We start from the raw sequence: 22,367 nt of genomic DNA, 5'->3' as shown, positions 1-22,367 counted from the left end.
TTTATATTTTTAAAAAACTTCAATATTAATGCAATATACTGATATGTAAAAAAAAAAAAACTCAATATCTTTTTACATTTCCGGAACAAACCCCATCAACTTGTTCTAAATTTGCTTCCGTTTCAAGTATTGCACAACAGACTGAAATAAACTGTATAGCCTAATGTTGTTTACATCACACATCGTACAAATCACAATCGACCGTGATAGGTGCATGATGGATGAGTGTGTTGGCGAACGCTGTGTCTTAGCAGAAATTGGAGAGAAGATAGGAAGGGAAGATTTTAGAAGTCTGTCTTTTCTCTCCAAAGACTTCATCAGCAACAGAAAGAGACAAGAAATGAAGAACAGCCTGGAATTATTTTTAGCACTAGAAGAGAAAATGGTGATCCAGTGCAAGGGCGGGGACTTCTCGTTTTTATTGGATGCATTTACACTGATGCAGAGAAACGATATTGTTAGAATATTAAACGGAGGTCGAAATCATCTCAGCGTGGTTGCAGCTGATACTTCCAATAGAAATTTATTATTAGAAAAAAGGTGATTCATCAGCTGTTCATGGGAAAACCCAACTTATTTTTATCGCTTAAACATGTTTAAAAAAATACCAGGAAATACGAAAACGAAAGTACACTACATTGTTTAGTTTTAATCGTTTATGACTATATTTGTCTTGTTATTTCGGTCATTTAAAAAGTAGGAATGATGTAATATTTTGAAGGTAAAGGCCAACACATTGACTTGTACTTAGGTACGTATACGTATCAAGGTAATTTTTACGTTTATCAAAAAAAAAAATTTCCATCTTTTGTACTGATCATGATACAGCTGATATTTATGAGGACATATAATCATTTACATCGCTATACGCCGTATACACGTACAGATTAACACTATAAAATTTATATGCATGTATTAATTCCATGGTCGCATGGTTAGCAAGGAACATGCACTTATGCGCACACGTACACGCAACATGCACCTATAGAAGGGGGTGGGGGCATCATCAGTACGTCCTCGCAAAAACGAGTTTATAAAACGTGTATTAAAACTCATTTATTGTATTGTGAGTTTCTGTTGTCATTAACTCCAAACTGTATTTGTACAGTAAAATAAAACACAATCTTAATATGGAAGAATATCTTATGCTTGAAAATTTTTTCAAGAATAGACAATTACTAACCAAGTTTCGAATAAGTGACCACTGCCTACTGATTGAAACTGGTAGACATAAGAAAATACCTCGACAACAAAGATTATGCACTTCATGTAATGCTATTGATGATGAATTTCATTTCTTTTTACAATGTAATTTGAATATACAAGCAAGGAATATACTTATAAAAACCATGTTAGATTAATAGAATCATTCATTACTACGAGTGTGGGATAGTGAAATTCCACCAAGGGGACAAGATTCACGGTCTAGGACGAGGCTTTGCCGAGTCCTAGACCGTGAAACTTGGCCCCGAGGTGGAATTTCACTATTCCCACACGAGTATGTAATGAATGATTATTTTTCTCGCATTATTTTATCCAAAAATAACGGCCTTCAATGATGTCGCCATAATAGGGCTAAAAATATATTCTTTTAATTTTCCATCTAATTAAAAATCTAAATACACCATCTGAGAGAGCGTACCTGAAAATGGTTTACACATAGTGTAAACTGATAAAATGAATTTCAGTCCATGTAAATTAATTAGATAGATAAAAACTGGGAATAAAAAAACTTATCTATCCGATAGCGTACACATTCATTCAAGAAGAATCCTTCCGCGATCTAAAAATAGTGCCATTTAAAAAGTGAAAATACGACAATATTTTGAATGAAAATAAGTTTATCTTAATAAGTTAAATGACAACATTTTAAGTATATGTAATATTTTTTTAACATTGTTACAATTTCTTTATATAAAGACGGAATGTTTACGTTAGTAATACACAGTGTAAGACAGAAAAATCTCACACTGCTGTCTCACACCGGACAAGTCAATCTCACACTGGTGATTATGCGAGAAAATTGTTCCTCATTCTATCTCAAATCACCCATACAGAAACTTGAATATATACTTAGCCCAACAATTGAAGTTATAACGGCTGTTTTCACTTTTATAAAACAATCATTAGAATTAAGAAATAAAAGGTCCACATTGGTGTAACATATAATAAAAGTAAATTACTTAAATTGCGCCTATTGTATATATACATTAAGTGTTCTTTGTTTTTTTTCTTATTATGAATTGTATTGCTTGACCCATATGGGTGTATTATGCAATAAAGAATATTTAATTAAGTTTGTGCCCCCACCCTTCCAACAGAAACTGAAAATCCTGACAACACCCCCCCCCCTCCCCCCACTGCACAGTCATACATTTCTGCGTCCTTAATATTCCTTGATCATTGTAGTTGCTTTTGTAAGATTATAGCATAAATTATGTATTGTTCATTTTTTTTAGAAATAGAATTGATAATTTTAACAACTGTCTTCCTTATTCTAGAATGCTGCTTTTTAAAGTTGGTGAAGAAACGGGAAAGGTTGAATTCCAAAAACTAAAGGAGCAGTTATCAAGGTTTGGAGTTGGGAAGAGAGCATTAGATCATGTGACAGATGTTTGGGATGCTTTAGATTTGCTGGAGGAAAAAGTTTCAGACAGTGAACTTTTTCACTGTCTGAAAACTGTTTATAAAGATGAAGAAGTACAAACAATTTTGGATGACTTTAACAAAGGTAGAAACATTTCCTTGGTTTATACATTTGTAGATTATAGCTGTATAATTTACTTGCCATTCTATTGAAAGATGAAAACCTTTAAAATTGTTGAACAATCTCAATTCATATGACCTTTAAAATTGTTGAACAATCTAAATTCATATTTTAACCCCATACCCCCACCCCACCCCCAAAAAATCATGAAAATAGTATGCATTCCTCCTATTAATTATGTACATAAAAATTTATGTATCAGTCACTGGTAATGTGGTTAGAAGCCGAACATGGTACAATACTGATCATTAGTCTCTGCAATGTACATACATGTTTTTCTTGTTACAGGTATTGTAAATGAAGGAGCTACAGGGTGTACCCCAGATAAAATCCCTGTACAGGAGGTTGGTGAGGAAGACATTGCTGATAAGAATGATCTACCAAATGAAATGGAAGGCAGTGAAAATCCACAAACAACATTGAGTCCAGATGGTTCTCCAAGTGGATTCTCCACCTTAGGATCTTCAAGACTGGGAGCTTACGACAGAGGACGCCATCCAGGTTATAAAGCTAGTCTTGTGAAATGCATGTTTACGATTACTGTAAACGTATAACATTTGACTGTGTATTCTTTTTTGTGCCTTGGGCAGAAAGCAAATTCCCCTAATTCAAGTATAACACTAAATGTCTTGCGCATACATTTATGCACATAAATAAGAACATTAAGAAAGGTGCTAAATTAAATCTTTACTAACTTGTTCAAAAATTAATTTCTGCCAAATATAAGTATAAAACATTTACGAGAATTTTTGCAATTAGAATTAAATCATTCTTTTAGATTGAAATAAGAATAAGAATTGTGTGTTTTTAGGGATATGCGTCATTATCAATAACAAGGACTTTGCAGATGAAAACATGCAAACACGTACAGGAACAGAAGTAGACAGAGGTGAGAGCATTTACATGTAGAAGCAACAACAAGCAGGATATTTTCACACACAGATATGCCCTATTATTGATATGCCTAATACCGTTCATGTATAAGTGGAATTTTTAGCCAGACGCAATATTAGCGATTTATCACCCAAAACTGGTATTTATTTTTAGCGAGAAGCAATTTTAGCGATTTAATAATGTCAAGAAAGATAGCTATAACTACTGATACTTTATAAATTGTTAACGATATTCAATTTAAGAGATCTCAAAACCCTCACTAATTATGCCAAATTTGAATCCTCGCTAAAAATTCTGCTAACATGGTTTGTTAACCATTTTCCTTTGTATTATGAGATATCATAAATCTTGTACAAATGAATACATGTACATGTATTTCATAATAATTTCAGACAAACTAGATTGGCTTTTCAAGAGTTATGGTTTTAATGTCCTGGTACATAACAACCAGAGCCGTGAAGGAATGTTGCAAATTCTGGAAGAAGTAAGAAATAGGAACCATCAGGATAATGGGGCCTTGGTTGTCTGCGTCTTGAGTCATGGAAAGCCAGATGCTGTGTTTGGGAGTTGTGGTGGAGGCATCAACATTACGAGCATGACCTCGCTGTTTCGTGCTGATAAGTGCCAGTCACTGGCAGGAAAACCAAAATTTTTCATTTTACAGGCGTGTCAAGGATATCAGATTCAAAATGGTAATTATACTCAACTACATTCAGCAAGAAAAGTTAAAAAGTTCTGTGTTCAAACCTTAAATCTTTATTTAATCCATACTTATAGGACACAAAAAGTAATTACCAAAAACATTTGGCATTTGTTCTCATGTACAGTTGAAATTGTAGCTGCAATAATGTAGCCCTCTCCCTTTTTTTTTTGGGGGGGGGGGGGGGGGAGAGAGAGAGGGCTACAACTCCTTAAGATCTCCGTAATGGTGCGGATTTCGGCTTAAATGATCAGTAAATGGCTATTTAATTCACATTTCTTACCTGAACTCCAAAAATGTAGTTAAGCAAAACATAAATCAATCCAAACATACACAGAACAATCTATATATCGGTTATTTTTCATGTATGTCAACATCACAACTTGAATTTATCCGCCATGTTTACTGACCTTGATCGATTTTATTTTGGGACAGCCAATGAGACTAGGGATCTCTAGGGAGCGGATCTCTGTAGGAATTACCTTATTTTAGGCATAAATATCGCTGTTTACGAAAAAATGTCACATGGAATCGTTTTATTTATCAATATTTAGTGATGCCATACATCACAATCATTTAGTAACCCCGAAAATCTACTTTACAAAGTAATTTATAATTTTCTAGCGCAAGTCTCAGTGCATCACGCGAGAACTGTCATGGCTTCTAATGAGAGCGACTGGTAAAAAAGCAGATTTATTTTATCTGGTTTTCGCGTTTAACGGGCTATGTTGTTGACAGTGAATAAAATTTTCGCCTTTTTAGAAGTAAGTTGAATGTAAAAACAATTTATTTTGCCTGCAGTCGCCCGTATTTAAAAAATATATTTGCACCATTACAGAGGTAACGGGACGTATCGCCCCTTTTGATGTTTCGCGCCGAGACCATTCGCCCTCAAAGACCTTTCGCGCTAAGACGTTTCGCGCCGAATTTAATCTACATTGTCTATAACGATATATTACGATGTTTTAAGATAAATATTTATATATAAGGTTAATATTGACTTTATTAAAAAAACGTTCTAAAGTTACTAAAAAAAACTTTCATGTTTAAATTGTTGAAAATAGGCTTATACCATAATTAAATGTATAATTATCCATGTGCAGATATAATTATTATGTTTATTCAGCAAACATAATTATCGGATTCAGTTTTGTACTTAAGGTGTTATAACTATATAATTTAGAGACTCTCCTTGTCAAGATAAAGAGGAGAATTGAATTATGAGACGGGCGTTAATCTGTTAATGAGAACTAGTGGTTACATATGCGAAGATCCAATATTAATATTATTAATAAATATTATTCAAACTATTTTACGTAAAATAAGATTATAATTAATGCCATGATTACATCTGGTAAAATATGATAAAGGTTAGAGTGAGTAACCCAAGAGTTACAATTAAAGTGCAAAAAGGTCAAGTTCATTTTACCGTTGCTCTATAGGATGCACACTAACTCCAGTTTTCTTTGCGATTTTGAGTAATGCTATATAAGTACTTATCAAAAATATACTTCTCCAAAAAATCTTTAATATAACTAATTTCACAAGTGACATACCTTAATTTATTTCTATGTCTGTTATACCAAAATAGATCATTTTTTAAAATTCATCATGTCATTAAAATAATCACGAGTTGCTGTTGTCTCACGTCATATAAAAATATCAGGTCATTTAGAAATTACTTTTTTTTAAGTAACAGGAATTCATAGAAAAAAAATCAGGTCTGACAATTTCTTTAAATTTTTTTTTAGTATGGTTATGGGCTGGGGGGGGGGGGGGTATATAGCATGATATAGAGATAAATTCTCAGTTTTTATTCTCTAAAAGTGTATTTTGGTAAGCATCATCTGTTATCAATATTACCCCCATACAGGCAAAATTATCTCAATCAGGTCTTCAGTATGTCAAGTCTTTAGTAAGTCAATTGAGTCTTTAGTTTATCCCATATAAATTGGTTTTATTGATTGAACCAATGGATTGGATTGAAATAACACAATGCAAAAGTTATTAAGAATTTAATAATTGCTGTTAACAAGTGATAATTGCCACATAATTAATTTAATTGATCTTCGGCGCGAACCGTCTGAGGGCGAAACGTCTCAGCGCGAATGGTCTTTAGGGGTGAACCGTCCCGCACTCATTACAGAGATGCTGTGGAATTGTAGCCCTCTCCAGAAAATATCAGATAAAAAAAAAATCGGAGAGGGCTACATTATTGCCTCTCCAGAAAATATCAGATAAAAAAAAATCGGAGAGGGCTACATTATTGCAGCTATTGAAATTGATATCTTCAACATTAATGATATCTTAAATTCCCTGCATTTTCAGAATGAGATGGATGTCCCAACACTGTGTATTTTAACCTCGATATCATAAATCCGTACATAATTATGCATGTATCTCAAAGTTTTTGTTTTTTCGGTCCCATTAAGTTAGAAACAACATGGTTTGACTGTATAAATTCCTTGTTTTTCTTTGACAGTTTGGCATAGAACACCTATAGCCACCCCAGTAGAGTCTGACATTATCAGATTACCTCCAAATGGGACAGAAGCATCTGAGGTCTCTGAACCTGGTCCAACACTCAGGATGCCTTCACCATCCCAGATGAGTAACCTTAATCCCTTTCTTTCCTACTTTTCTTCTATTCAAAGGAGGCATCCATCCCTGAACATGGCCACTGGAAGCCCTCCAAGTAACCTTGGGTTCCAGCCTGTGTCCTCACTTGGTGGAATGCCTCAGCTGGATCTTGCGTCAGCTGAGGCGGATTTTCTGATTGCACACTCCACCATGTCTGGGTATATGTCTATGAGGGATGAGAGGGAGGGATCCTTTTTTGTCCAGTCTTTAGTCAAGCATCTAAAGGAACACTCACCAAGGTTAGTATTTACGTTAAGTTTGTTTGGTATCTCAAATATCAGTATCTTGTTAATTTTATTTTTTTTCTGTAACTTGTGTTGTTGATGATTTCATATCACTCCTTTATATGGCAGAACGAAGATTTTTTTTTCAAAAGGGAGGTGGGGGAGGATCTATCCACTTCAAAAAAAAAAAAAAAATGTTGGAGGATTCAGAAAGAGCTAAAGCCACGAACCATCATATTTGGCCCTGTGTTTTTCACAAAAATAAAGTTTCGGTTCAAGAAGAGTACTATACCTTAAATATTAGAGGACAACATCCTTCTTTTCCATACATAACTTATATCGTTATATAATGCGCCATTAAACACGTGCGACGGTTGGAAAATGCGACGGTTTCATAAAAACGTTAAAAAATGCCGTTTTTTCGACAGATTTTCCCAAAGTTAGATGTGGCCTATGAGGCGCCGTTTTGGTATTTACTGCCAAAAAGTGATATCACCAATTCGAATAGGTGATATCACCTATTCAATTGGTGATATCACCTATTCGAATAAGTGATATCACCTATTCAGCTTCTGAATAGGTGATATCACCTATTCGAATAGGTGATATCACCTATTCGAATAAGTGATATCACCTATTCGAATAGGTGATATCACCTATTCGATTTGAATTGGTGATATCACCTATTCGAATAGGTGATATCACTTATTCGAATAGGTGATATCACCTATTTGAATAGGTGATATCACCCATTCAAATAGGTGATATCACTTATTCCTTTTGAATAGGTGATATCACTTATTCGAATAGGTGATATCACCTATTCAAATCAAATAGGTGATATCACCTATTCGAATAGGTGATATCACTTATTCGAATAGGTGATATCACTTAATCATTTTGAATAGGTGATATCACTTATTTGAATAGGTGATATCACCTATTCAAACTATTTATGAAATAACAACTGCTCCCAAGACTATAGCTTTAAGTCTCATTTACTTTCACTTTCGTTTTATAACTTACCATTCTTGCAGACAATGGATTACAGCTTCGCATTTAGTTTTAAGCACCCCAGTAGAATTTGTTGTTTGTTTTGCTCACAAATTATATTTATTACACTTATCTATCATGTATACTATAGGAAAATTCAAAGGGTCTGTAAGTCTCGTTGACTTTCACTTTCGTTTTATAACTCCCGGGTACCTGAGCGTTCTTGGAGACAATGGATTACTTAAGTTGTAAGCATCGCAGTGGAATTATTAAACTTGTAGTTTGTTTTGATCCCCGATTGTTGCAAAGAAGAGGAGAAAGTGGATTGATAGATGCAGGTAAATAGCGTTTAATTGCTTTATTTTTTCATTACATAACGCAAACACAAGCTATTCCGAGGGGGCCAAGATTAGCCAACATACTTAAGCAAAAAGGGAAAATTAAATCGTTTTTATGCTAAAATCGCCTGTATTCAAAAGGTACGCTTATCTACAGATTGGTTTCATAAATTTAAAGCATTGACTTAGCTTACAGTGGTATAATTTGGAGTATTGGACAGGTATACATGAGTTTGGGATATTGAATGCGATGTCATTGAAAGCAAATAAAAAAATAGATGTACCCAAATGCATCGACCATGGGAATACAAAATTGAATACCACGTCTATAACATATGATCTTTGTAGAAAACACATTCTTTTTTTTTTTAATTACTACAATAAACAAAAATGGTCAGCTCATTCTGTAGGCTATAAGCTGCCCTGTCTATTCGGAAATAAAAATGGTCACACACACTCAAAAAATAATCATTTTTTATTCTACAAAGAAGAAGACATTTTTTTCATTTACACATACAAACCCCTTTGCCAATACTCCTACAATTATGAGACAGACTTTTTTTCTTGAAATAGGCATTTTTCTCCATTTGTCATTATATATTACAGGGCTGCACAAGGTACTGAAAAAGGGACAGTGCTTTGAGTGAATGTGTTATCCATGTATCTGCAAATGAAGCAGATCCCCCAGTTATTATACTCATGAAGAGTGTGACAACTTCCAACCTGTTAATGACGGAACTCCATTTAAATCAGGTAGAAGTTAAAGTTTAGGCTGCACAATTCTTTTTTACAATATCAAAACTTAATAATTCAGGATCAAGTTCACACAAGCTCACATTCCATGGTTACTTACAGCACCATTATGCTAGATAAATTTGTTATGATACACTTTCATGTTAAATAGTCAAATTTGATTGGTTTAAAAAACATTTGTTAACAAGTACTATTACCATACTGTATGCCAAACATTACATCCCAAATGGTTGAAAATGCATGACTACGGGTAACAGTATATACAGTAATAAAAAATGTTAACTGTGCAGAAAGTTTGCATATTCGTTTCACCTTGATGTTTTCTTTAAAATGCATTTTATGACAAGAAAAATATTACTTGTTTATTTTGGGTGATGTAAAATTCTTACCCCTTAAAAACCATTGCTGACCGAGGTGAGGTTAGCGATGGTTTTTGTGGTATAACAATTTCACGTTATCGTACTAAACATGTAATATTTTTATGTTATATGTACTTCTATTTGTAAATGTTAATGACTGTGAAAAACATAAATATTTATAAATTAGTAAAATCAATTTAATACACTATAAATACACAAAAGGACAAATTCGTACATAATTCTCTATGATTAGGTTAATTAGTTTATATAAAGGATGTAAATGGGCATGATATATCATTGTTAATATTCAAGAAAGTGTTAACTGTTTTTCTTGTAGATGCTCCTTTCCATCTGATGTTTTCCAGGTTTTTGTGAAAAGTTTTCTTAAAAATGGCACCATTCAACCACAAATACTATGCCAGTGGAACTGTGATATCAATCAACTGCTTATGACACTGTTAATTGGCAGAGAAATTATTTTTTTTTTTATTTGGGACAAGCAATCTGTTTCAAACATTTTATGCCTGCAAATTGGTACATGTACTTCATGAAATGCTTGAAGGATGCTAAAGGCTACTGAAATTCCAAGCCAGATGAAATTCAAAAGGATTGATACAAAAGTCATTTGAAGTTTTCTATTCTTAGTGATGAGTGTTTTTCAGGATGCCCTCTGATATCATAGCTACAACTGGTCACTGTCCTTTGTTAGTTACACATGCAGACATCTTATTAAGGCAGTGATATAAGTAGCTCGAAGTGGATGCTTTATTGTTTTCCTCAGATTTATAACCTGGATTGATCTCTGATACAGTAATTTAAAGCCATGTCTTTTCACTGGTCACAAAGTACTGAAATAAAAATAATTTTGATTAAAATATTTTTTTTAAATTCATATCATTAAATTTTTAAGCTACAGAAATTCAAATTAATTACCTATTAGTAAATAGAAATCTTTAATTGATTAGCAAGCCTTTGCATTGTCAGATCCTTTTCTGAAAGGACCATTTACCTTTAACAATGTCAGGACAGGTGAGGCAACTGGCTGGTCTTCATGCTGGAAGTGTGTGTTAACTCTGTAATCTTTTTAAACAAAACCATCCAGTGATGTCCTAAGATTGCCAGATGAGCAGACATATACCTGTATTTAAGAAAGATTCTGTAACATGACATAGAATTTTTGCACAGCTTGACACACAACTGATGGTAACTTAGGTGCCTGCAAAATAATAAATCTGGCACATATTTATTTATTTGATACAAATCAGAACAAAATTTGTCCTTTTACAGAACAAATTATTTTCATTATAAAGAAAAGAGAAATGCATATGTACTGTGTTAATACATATAACCTGTATTATTGGATATTTTCACCCCATTCTAATTTTTAAAATATTCACTCTTTCACCCTTGAAAACAATTTTGCCCTTTTCAAATTTGATCAGACACATTTGTGTTTAAAAGATATATGCTGCCTTCTTCGAATCTGTCCCGTTTTAAATTCACCTACTTGTAAGGAGGGCAGAATGAGAAAAATAAAACTGGGGCGAAAAATTTCCAGAACAAAGTACCATTACTTGCCTGCCTGTTGTACTATAACTCCTCCAGCCTTACAATATTCTATAATCATTGCTTTCATGCGATACCCCCCAGTGGATTGATGGTCTCTTTTCCAAATTATATGCACTTTCTAAAAAGAATGAATTTGTCAATTCATAAAATTTAGTATTACAAGTTAATAAAGACAGTAAAACAATGTTATCAACATTTATATGCAAATGAACCTCTGTATAAATCACTAATAAATGATTGACAACTTGTATGGAATATATCGAATATCCTCAATTTTGCATTTGGAAACTCAGCATTAAGACCAAACAAAAAAATATGTGTGGTTCCGGTTACACCTCCAAAAAAATAGGGTAGGTAGGGATTTTTTTTTTTTTTTTTTTTTTTTGTACAAAATGATTTTCTAAATTTTTCTAAATAATACCTATTTCTTTTCATTAGCATAAGTGAACTACTTTATGTGTAGAGTGTTAGATATGTTTTCTCTTAAGCATATGGATTAGATATGTGCTTTAATGTGTGAATAAAATGTCTTGGGTATTTAAACAGTTGTTTGCCGATTCTATTCATTCGAGTTCATACTCATCTAGAAAATACAATGTTTGAAGAAAACCAGCATGAGCAAATTGAATTATTTAACTGTTATTTGGATATTATATTTTCTTTTTTTAGAATGTTAAGTGTTTACGAAGATGATATGTGCTATCCTTGTTTTTAAAGGACGATATTAATTTCAGAATTGTATATTATAAGTAAAATTAATGGATATCTTAAGCATTATACATTAAATCTTAAATATAGATCATGATTTCTCTATCGGAATCTGCTGCGGAAGTCTTTATACAGGTATATAAAATCTAAAATTGTACATTATAGAATGCGAAAAATCAGAAATATTTTGTGAAGAGCTGAGTATATAACTCATAACTAATAAATGTTTTGTTTATTTTGAATTCAGTCTTTTCCAACTATGGTTCAGAAAAGAAATGTTTTATTTGTGGATGAACAGAGTGAAGGAGAAAATAAGTGGCATTTTGATGTGGTGTTAAATATACTAGTCAACATTGGCAGGGGGCACCCTAGTTATGAATATGAAACAAATATTTTTAAATCAAAAATAATGAAAACACAATCTTTTCTTTTTGTAAAAAATAAAGTCCAAAGTGAACATCATTTTTTTAAAATCAGTGTTTATAAATGAAATTAATTAATTACTTTTATCCAGAACAGTTCTTATTTTACTTAATAATAAATTCTGAACTATAAACTAGAAAACGGACATGAGAGTTCTGCTAAGAGCTGTCGGAGGAAAAGAATGTGACACCTACACTTTGTACAGTAATGTTTAAAACAAAATAAATCACCTAAGCAAGATGACATAGAATCATTCAAATTTGTCAGAATTACAAATATTTAATATTATTAAAATTTTAAATCCTTTTATGAAACCTTTTTGCCTCATTGAAGACTTCATACTTCCAAGCTCATTTCTCATATGTATTGGTGTTTTGCAAGTTGACTTTATTCATGTAAAATCAGCAGTCTTCTTTTTCACTTTTCCTCATGAACTGTTTTTTTTTCTACTTTCGGTTTAAAAGAAATGATCCTGATATAAATTATTTAATAGTTTACAAGTTAATCTATCTTACACATTGGGCTAATTCTTGCGTAATCAATGCAATCAAATAAATGTTTTCTCATGTTATCTTCCCCCTAACTCCAAAAAACGTTACCTGGCCAGCTGTATGTGTGCTTTCAAGCGAGAAGTGATTTCCTATCCTGACTTCACACCTTTGCTTGCATTAAATAATAAAGGGGCTAATCAGCATGCACTTGTTATAAACCAGCTGTAAACAGAGCAACTAACTGAATCTCGCCACTCTTGGGCATATTTATTTAATTTTGGCAACCAAAAAACAAACAAACAAAAAAACATGGCGCTGGAAAAAGGTATATTGCCACGCCATGCTAGCTTGCTTTAGATTTAACACCATCAAACACTTGCACTACATGTTGAAACGATTTTTGCATGGAGGCTGCCATTGCTGGAACTAAAACTAATACCGAAGTGGATGACGGAAATCGTGGAAAATTCTGGAAAATAAATATGAATATTGCCGAAAAAAAGTTTAGGGTCGGGGATCTAAAATAGAGACGGTCAGGTACTGGGAACCACACATATTTTTTATTTGGCCTAATAATATTCCATACATGATTGAGCTGTCACCTGATGAACCTTTAATTCGATCTTTTCTATTTTTATTTTTTATATGCTTTATATGTATATGAATTATAAGAGTAAATGTAAGTCCAAAAACTTATTTTGTGACATCAATTTCATACCTGTATTTGAGTTGCCTTTTTGAGGATATACCGGGTAGATTATTCAAAGTCGATGTACATGTAGTCTTAGATGCTGCAGTTCTCTTGTACTTTAGCTATAAAATAAATCTTAATGTATACAATTGTGTAAGATGAAAGAATATTTCAAACACTGCATGAAACAGACCAGAACTTTAACCAAAATATCCTCTATAACATGCTCTCTAAACTGAAGAATATGGTCATATAATTGCAGTCATATGAATTTTGTTCAATGATAGATGCAGAGAGAATTTGCAGAATATATAAAGAAAGTTTTATCGTTGGGATTGGGAAATAAGCAGGTCTAGTACAATCTCTTAATTTAGCTATATAGCTTGAAATAGCCATTTAGCTTTATTAAGCTATTCAAAATAGCTTGATTTAGCTATTTATATGCAGTTTTTCACCAAAATTATTTTGGTAAGAAATAGACAAAAAGTTGCATGTATTTGACTATTCATATATGTGCTATGGGCTATCGAAACAACAAGCAAAATCAATAGCTCCAACTTTGCAACTTTTGATTACTTTTAAGCAAAAGATAAATTTCTATTATTTGAGTAACTGTCCACTATCTTGTGTGCATTGAGGCATGGATAAGTATGATTGCTTCTCATTGAATGTACTGAATTAATCAATTATCTTGTTGACCATAATTGGCCTCCTTTATAAATTCATTGAAGAAGTATCTGTATCAATTGCATATGTAGCCCAAAAACTTTTAGAACTTAGAGTACAAAGTCTCTTTTGTTTCTATTTTCCTAATTATCTCCACTTGTTTAAGGGTCACAACCCTAGTTTTAGTATAAACGGAAGCCCTTGGCCCAAGGATACCCTGTGACAAATTTGACAATAATTGGCCAAAGGGTTCTTGAGTTATGGCCCATATTCTAAAAAGTTTACGCACACCGCACAAATGGCCATAGCATTAGCTCTTTGGGCCTTTGGCTCTGAAGAGCTTAAAAAATGAACCTCTTACATTGACTTTTGGTCAATATTTTTTTTTTACAGTTTTTTGTTTAGTTTTGATGAACAATGTACAGCATTTTCACCCAAATTCCTGTATTTTGAGGACTGCTGTACAGTATTTGGGCCTAAAAATTATCACATGTATGCAAGGAGATTTTAATGAGTGAGTTTTAAAAGCATCAATTTCAGATGAGTTCAAGGTTGAGTATCATCACTGCACCAAGGTGCCATAGGCACTCCCCAGCTTAATTGTTAAAAAATATATATCTACTATACTATCTTTATAGTATAGTAGATATATATTTTTTAACAATTAAGCTGGGGAGTGCCTATGCAAGGTGCGACTTTTTGTGCATGCTGAGAAAAGTATACATTTAAGAAAAAGTGTGATAAAATAGCTAAATTAAGCTATTCTGAACAGCTTAATAAAGCTATATATATAGCTAAATCAAAAGATTGTACTGGACCTGATAAGTGCTTTCAAACATTGAATACTTAAAAAACTAGACCTACTGACATGCAACAGCTAAATTTTTGTTGATAAATGAAGCGTATTCTGAACAAATTATTTACCCAAACAAAGGTGATGCTGTCACAAGATGACGTTCGTACCCATCTGACACTTACACTACTCCTCCTTAATCAGCTGGTAATAACATCATTATCCTCGAATTCAAGAAAAATCTGTTAATAAATTAGTTGGAATGATGATAACAAAACTATTCTATTCAGATACAAATGTATAATATAAGACTTCTATTTCACCCAAGAATACCCAAGAAGCAGGTGACATTCTCTGACTTGTTTACCTGTACTTCGATCGAAATTCTCCTCCTACTTGCTCGCACCCAAGCTTTTACGACCCTCAATTTATCCATCGTAAGTCGGAGAACCCTCCGGCTTTGTACAACTGCTTAAACTTTCCTTATACGCTTTGTGTAAACCATAAACAGTCTAGACGAACTCCAAAAACAGCGTGAACTCCGAAAACGAAGTCTTTGGCTCCATCATGCATTGCGGCAAAATGGCGTCCGATATAAACAAACGATGGATTGTCGTTCGCTTTCTCCAAATATACGGCTGCATAATTGTGGATTTAGTGCATTATTACTTTATTTTATTTTTTGTTGAATGGATAATTGCATTTATTAAATTATTTTGTGAAAATTGACTTATTTATTGCTTCAAACTCTTGCATAATAGTGAATTGGATATACGACATCGAATTTAATACTGCCGGTAAGAAATATTTTCTTATTTAATTTATTGTCTCCTTGATTTAAATTTTATGTCGTTCCTACAATAAAGGTGCTTAATTTTATTTGTTTTTGAAGACACGCAACTTGTATTCATTTTAATCAGAAAATGCGCATTTTTCACCACGGAGCAGAGATATTAACGGGTTCATTTTTAGAAGACATGTTGTGCCCTTAATATATCCAAAAGAGTGGTTTTTAAAGTCTTCATATTGATAGATAATAGTTTTAAAAATGTTTTCATAATAATATATGTTCGTATATCAGTAAATGACGATGGTAAAAACTTACGCGTTCAATTCAGATGTCGTACACAAATAAAAAACCAGAATGCTAATTTATGTGTAAAATTCAGTCAAGTTTTTAACAGTTACAATATATATTGTCCCATTTTGCATATATATCCCTTTTATTATGCATATTTACTTCTCAAAACGTATAATTTTCTCTGTAATTGATCTGACTTGAAACGTTAACTTTGAAAGTAAATATCTCCTTTTTTGCAAATAAAATCAAAAATCTGACAAATACGATCTCTTCCGAAGTCTTTTATTTAGCATTTCTGAGTACTGATATAATTGCCATACTTTCCAAAACTTTGCACGGACAGTTTTTGTAGACCCATCATTTTTGCCGAAAAATCGCCATTTTTTGTGTGTGTGCGCATGCGCGGACTCGATTTTCGGAGTCTTTTTCAGTCTCAATTTCTTACTTCCGGAAACGCTGTTTTTGGAGTTCGTCTAGACTGATAAACATGCTTAACCCAATACACATCTCCATGTGTGAGGTACCTGGAAGTTAATATTATCGAAAAATCTCGCGAGTCACGTGACGAGACTTACAGACCCTAACGCAGCCCGAATTTGCTTGGTTCCAATGAAAATCTAGATAATCTTGAGGAAGGGAGCATTCATTATTTGTTGTTGTAAGAAATGCGAATAAGTGATATCACCTATTCGAATAGGTGATATCACTCATTCAAATTGAATAGGTGATATCACTTATTCGAATAGGTGATATCACTTATTTGAATAGGTGATATCACCTATTCAGCACGAATAGGTGATATCACCTATTCGAATAGGTGATATCACCTATTCATTTCGAATAGGTGATATCACCTATTCGAATAGGTGATATCACCTATTCGAATAAGTGATATCACCTATTCGAATAGGTGATATCACCTATTCGAATAGGTGATATCACCTATTCAATTTGAATGAGTGATATCACCTATTCGAATAGGTGATATCACCTATTCGAATAGGTGATATCACTTATTCGAATAGGTGATATCACTTTTTGGCAGTAAATACCAAAACGGCGCCTCATAGTGGCCACAGTCAAGAACAACTTTTATACTTCCCATAGATATAGATATTACCGATATAAATTTTTATGTTTAATATCGTTGTTGTTCGTGGCTGTGGCCAATATGAAATTTGATTTTATATTTAAATTTTGATGGATCAAATAATCCTTAATTTGTAGATCAATCGTTTACATTCAATTCATGTAATAATAAAAAAATATAAATTTCACAAAATATGTTAGAAAATCAGTAAATTGTTCATTTAAAACGCTAAATGTGAAAAATAGTCAACTACATACATTTTCTGAAATAAATGTCTGGAAAAACTTTGTGGTTTTTACTATGACTAGGTCATTATGTATGACGTTACTAGTAATACGTCAGTTGTGACGTCATAAAGGCTGTAAATTATTTGGGATGTTGCTGAAAAGCTTTTAACGCTCTAGATAGTGCCCCTACATGTATTTACATGTATATGATTTAATTACATGTAAACCCAACTGGATGATACCATAAAATTATAAGTTATCAGAAATTCCCGCCACGGTATCTTTCTTTACTACCCCTCCCCCCTCCCCTCCCTGAAATAATTCAAAATACTGTTGTTAGTAGTGTTATCAGGCATGACTTAAATTGTAAACAAATTAATAGAGAGTGTAGCAAAGATATCACGCTATACCTTTTTAAAATAAGCGAAATAATAATGATATGGGTTGCTGTCCAAAGTGAAAATTAAAAAAAAAATTGAAAAAAAGGAATGAAAAAAATACGCATTAAGATAATCATCTAATTTCCGCACCTTTTTTATGATTGATTGTGTATTGTTTTACGTCTCATTCGAGAATTTTTCACTCATATAGAGACGTCACCATATACCGGTGAAGGGCTTCAAATTTTGACCTTTACTCGGCACTCAGGGCCATTGAGCAGTGAGGGATCTTTATCGTGCCAACGCCTGCCGTGACACGGGGCCTCGGTTTTTAAGGTCTCATCCGAAGGACCCGAAACTTTCACTTCAAAGTGCCGAGCGCATGGCGAAGGAACAGTTGCTACCCATTTTTTAACGACTTAGGTCAGTCGCGGCCGAGATTCGAACTCACGACCTCCCGATCACGGAGCGAGCGCTCTACCGACTGAGCTACCGTGAACGGTCCCTTTTTTATGTACATGCAGAACCCCTTTTTCATGTACATGCAGAAGAATCATCTCAATGGATTTACAAAAGTCAGTTATATCGATGGCTTATACATGCTGATACAAAATAATGTATAGTTATAGTATACAGTTATGTGAGCACCGATATCGGGTTTCGTCAAAACACTTGCACATGACGATCCCGCGCCCGTGATCAAAAACAAATTAAAGAATATTTCAGTATATTTTTAATATGTCTGTATTTATTAAAATCGAAGTGAGGCTATTGATGCATATGTACATAAAACATATACCCGATCTTGTCATCCTTTGTGAAACATAATTCAAATATACATGTACCCCCAGTGAGTAAAATTGCATTAAATGCATGTCGTATGTCTTAGACATCAGTATAAAATGTTTATGCATTTTTTGTACTGTGCTCCAAATATTTCATTGTAACTAACACAATTTAATTATTAGTATAGTATGCTTCAGATCGTCAGTCAGTGAAAGGGTAGTGATTATAGGTCTATTTAGACAAAACATAAATTAAATAGATAAGTACACTACATATAATTTACCCAAAGTTTTAATCTGTCATCATCTCTTCATTGCAACTTTATTAGTATACGGTTTTATCTAAGAATTCAGCGATGTGAAAACACATGGAGAGAGAGAGATCGAGAGAGATCTTAGAATGTGTTTTAAAAAACAAATCAATAAAACGGGAATATGTTCTTTAAAACGTTTGGCCGTAAGTTGTTTATAGCTAGATTTTTTTAAACCCAACGAAGTAGAATTTTTTTTTTTGGATAATAATTTTTACTCTTTTTTTAAATCTATTGTCAGCTTATTCTGGTTAGTACACTTGTACCTCCTCCCTCAGTATAAACTATTAGTAACATGATATGTAGAATGGTAGATCCAAGACTTCCAGTTGAGATTGAAAAAAAAGAGGGGGGGGGGTGTTACAAACTAATGGCAACAAAATTTTCATCTAATGTAGTTATTTTTGTTTTATTCTCTTAGGTTGTCTTGAATTTAACTTTCTTTATTGTTAATCAATAGAAATCAATCTAGAAATTGAAAATTGTTAAAGACTTTCCTACTCCTCTTATTTTTTCCTCAATGAGAAGGGGGGGGGGGTGGGGACTGGTTTGGCAGCGCCTCTTTTCACGAAAAAAAAAATCATAAAGAAAATTGAAAAAAAATATGTACGGACAACTCTTATTGCTTCTCCGAGTAAAATATTTTTAAGCAAGCTTTTGTTGATTAAAATCAATCTTGCGCTGATTGTGAGACAATAAAACAAGGATAAATGAACACCTGTACATGTATTTCAATTATGATAGTGACCCACATATCAGCAATATCAGTGTAGTTCTACTCTTTTTATAAACCATAAAAACCATAATGTGCAAATGAAATCGAAAGTGTGGATTTTACACAATGGTTACGTGTGATAATAACGAAAAATTCCTCATGCTTAATCTTTTGATACATTTACATGGAAAATAATCATAGAATTTTCGCAGACTCTACCTTTACAAAATCCCTGCAGATATTAAGGTATTTGGCGAAAAAAATTCGAATATTTTGCAAAAAATGGGGGGTGGGGGGTTCCAGCAAATACTGTTAAATATATAATAATGGACAGTGACGAGTGATTTTTTAACAAATTTATTTTTTTGAAGTGTACTCTTTTACCTACATGTAGTTATAGAATTAGCTCTTCAGTTCAGAAACATTCATTTCAAGATCATTTCAGGTATGTTGTCAATTATTTTTTTCCCGACTGCCCCCTTCCCAATTTTGAAAAACGATACCACGTGCCTGGAAGCACATGCCAAAGATCAGCTTAATATCTGCTGGCCTGTAGGGAAAAATCCGGAAAACTTAGTTGGTCAGACTATCGGCATTTGAAGCATGTCGTATATTGTTTATGATGATCTATACACAATACTTCACTAGGAGCGAAACATCGCTCAAAAATGTGTTGAAGGGATATAAATAGAGTGTTCCTTTTTTAATATTATCATAGGGACCAACTACAGTGTAGAATGAAAATATTCCAAGACAGTCACACAGATTTAGTGCTAACTTCAAAAACCTGTTCTTTAGAGTTTACATAAGTTAATCCCTCATAAATCCCCCAATGGATCTACCCTAGCTTGAGTGCTTTAAACAAATGGAACATTCAACTTTAAGAGTTACATGTATAAAAATTCAGCTTCAGTGCTCAATTCTGACAAATTCATTTTAGGGAGGATGTTGTATCAATCCTCACCGAAGTCAACAAGGAGGTCAGTCAGAAAATTGGAAAAACCAGGCAAGGTCAAATAGCTGTCCAGATGCCCGAGCCTAAACTTCGCTTGACCAAGAAATTTTATCTGTATCCTGTTGAAACAGAAGTCTAAATGGGGGAGTATCACGTGGTATTTCTAAAACCTGTGGGGAGGGCGACCATTTTTTGCGTTGTACATGTAACCCGCCGCTGGTCGGAGCATGGTCAGCGATCGTCCCAAGCCGATGTCGTGGTTTTGGCATATCTTCCACAGCAAATATTATATATAATTCTAATATTATTAATTGTCCATCTTTTCCTAATCTTTAAGTATGATCAAGGAAAGGCGGAAATATATTCATTTTTGTGTATTGTACATTTCTGTTATGAGTGCATACGTATATAAATTCTATATTGTTAACGTTAAATTGTTTTATTACATACTGAAAAAAAACACGTGTATATGTACATAATTATGTATTTTATGATAATAAACTTATATATCTACACAGTAGCATTGTCTTGTTCTTGGAAAAGAAGCATATATTTTATTGTCATTTCGTAAATGGAGTAGTCAGTACAAAGTCTATGATTAAACTTGACATAGTATGCATGCCGATTTGCAATTACTAACAGACAAAATGAGGTTGATTATGATCCATTTCATGACGACAGAAATGCAGTTCACGAATGAAGAATTTTTTAGGGGTTTTCTTTAAAACTCGAAAATGAAAATTTCGTGAATACAGGTTGACCAGTAGCTTTTTGTACCCCTTCCAATCCCCATAACGTGATGGCACATTCAAGATCGCCACTGATCCGGTGTGACGCAGAAGTTTAAATACACTATTGAAGTAAGCATTCTTTTATTTTTAGGTGCATACATGTATGCAACTCGTCGAAAAGTGGGAGGGTAACTATAAGTCCTATAGCATCCCCCTCAGACAAAATAATAATAGTAATATATTAATAAAATAAAAAATAAATTTAATATTCATGTGTTTAATATAATGCTGCTAAATTTTGTTTATATTATATCTAAAAATAACTTCCAGAATGCATTTGAGCCTAGCCACCAAAATTATACCCCTTTTTAAAAATATTCTTTAAGTCGCAATTTCAAATTAAACTATAATAGTACAAGTTTTTATTTTTACCTTTTTAGATTTACTGCGCAGACATTTGATTCTGTAATGAAATTTTACCCAATATATATATCATTATACTATGGGGTAAAGTGCCTGTGCTTTCTATACGCCGAAATGCTAAGACTGCCAATGGAAAATTATCAAAAATAAACTAAAATTAGTTTTTTATTTTATAAGAAATCAGAATGGTTTCGACCGATATTTAATGCACATAAAAAAAAATTCTCTACTCCTTTACCCCCCCCCCCCCCCCCCCTTCTTTTGCACCGACGGTGCTTTTTTTTTTTTTTTTTTTTTTTTTTTTTTTAAGAAAAGGGTGAGTGTGAGTCATGATAAGGATTTTGATAATTCCTATATGATTCAATACATAAACTTGAAGCAGTCTCTTTTCTATGTGAGTATGACCAACATACACACCATGCAGTCTCTCTAGGAAAAACGCGAATATTTCCTAGATCGAATTGACTAGACTCCGAGTCGCCATTTTTTGACAGGTGGCCTGAGGTAAACAAAAATGAAAAATCTTTAAAAAAGTTAAGAAACTCGTCAAATTTATCAAAATCTTTTAGTGTTTTTTCTGCCACTTATGCCATTTAGATTGTTTATGTCTTGCATGTATTTTCTATAGACACTTGATGAACAGAGCATCGGCATCAGGAA

At 33.1% G+C, this 22,367-nt stretch overlaps 2 protein-coding genes and 1 long non-coding RNA gene across 3 annotated transcripts in view; 1 reads left to right on the top strand and 2 right to left on the bottom strand.

The window, feature by feature from the left end:
- LOC133203839 (baculoviral IAP repeat-containing protein 2-like) overlaps window positions 1–22,367 on the bottom strand; it is a 267,667-nt gene that overhangs the window by 136,786 nt on the left and 108,514 nt on the right. The window lies entirely within an intron of this gene.
- LOC133204218 (caspase-8-like) lies at window positions 218–21,007 on the top strand. The gene is made up of 7 exons (XM_061339962.1): window positions 218–540; window positions 2,502–2,731; window positions 3,056–3,268; window positions 3,579–3,656; window positions 4,054–4,353; window positions 6,844–7,240; window positions 20,539–21,007. The coding sequence occupies exons 1-7, from the start codon at window positions 218–220 to the stop codon at window positions 20,690–20,692; spliced, it is 1,695 nt and encodes a 564-aa protein (XP_061195946.1). The 3' UTR covers window positions 20,693–21,007.
- LOC133203945 (uncharacterized) lies at window positions 11,250–15,510 on the bottom strand. The gene is made up of 4 exons (XR_009723508.1): window positions 15,377–15,510; window positions 15,141–15,251; window positions 13,578–13,672; window positions 11,250–11,355 (listed from the first exon to the last, which is right to left on the bottom strand). It is a non-coding gene; the product is annotated as an uncharacterized LOC133203945 (long non-coding RNA).

Source organism: Saccostrea echinata, unplaced genomic scaffold (assembly GCF_033153115.1).
Source record: "Saccostrea echinata isolate AGI-Se365-2 ecotype Australia unplaced genomic scaffold, CSIRO_AGI_Sech_v1 ptg000052l, whole genome shotgun sequence".
Taxonomy (NCBI): Eukaryota; Metazoa; Mollusca; class Bivalvia; order Ostreida; family Ostreidae; genus Saccostrea; species Saccostrea echinata.
The sequence above is the reverse complement of the archived record's forward strand: the minus strand, read 5'-3'. Positions and strand labels throughout refer to the sequence as shown.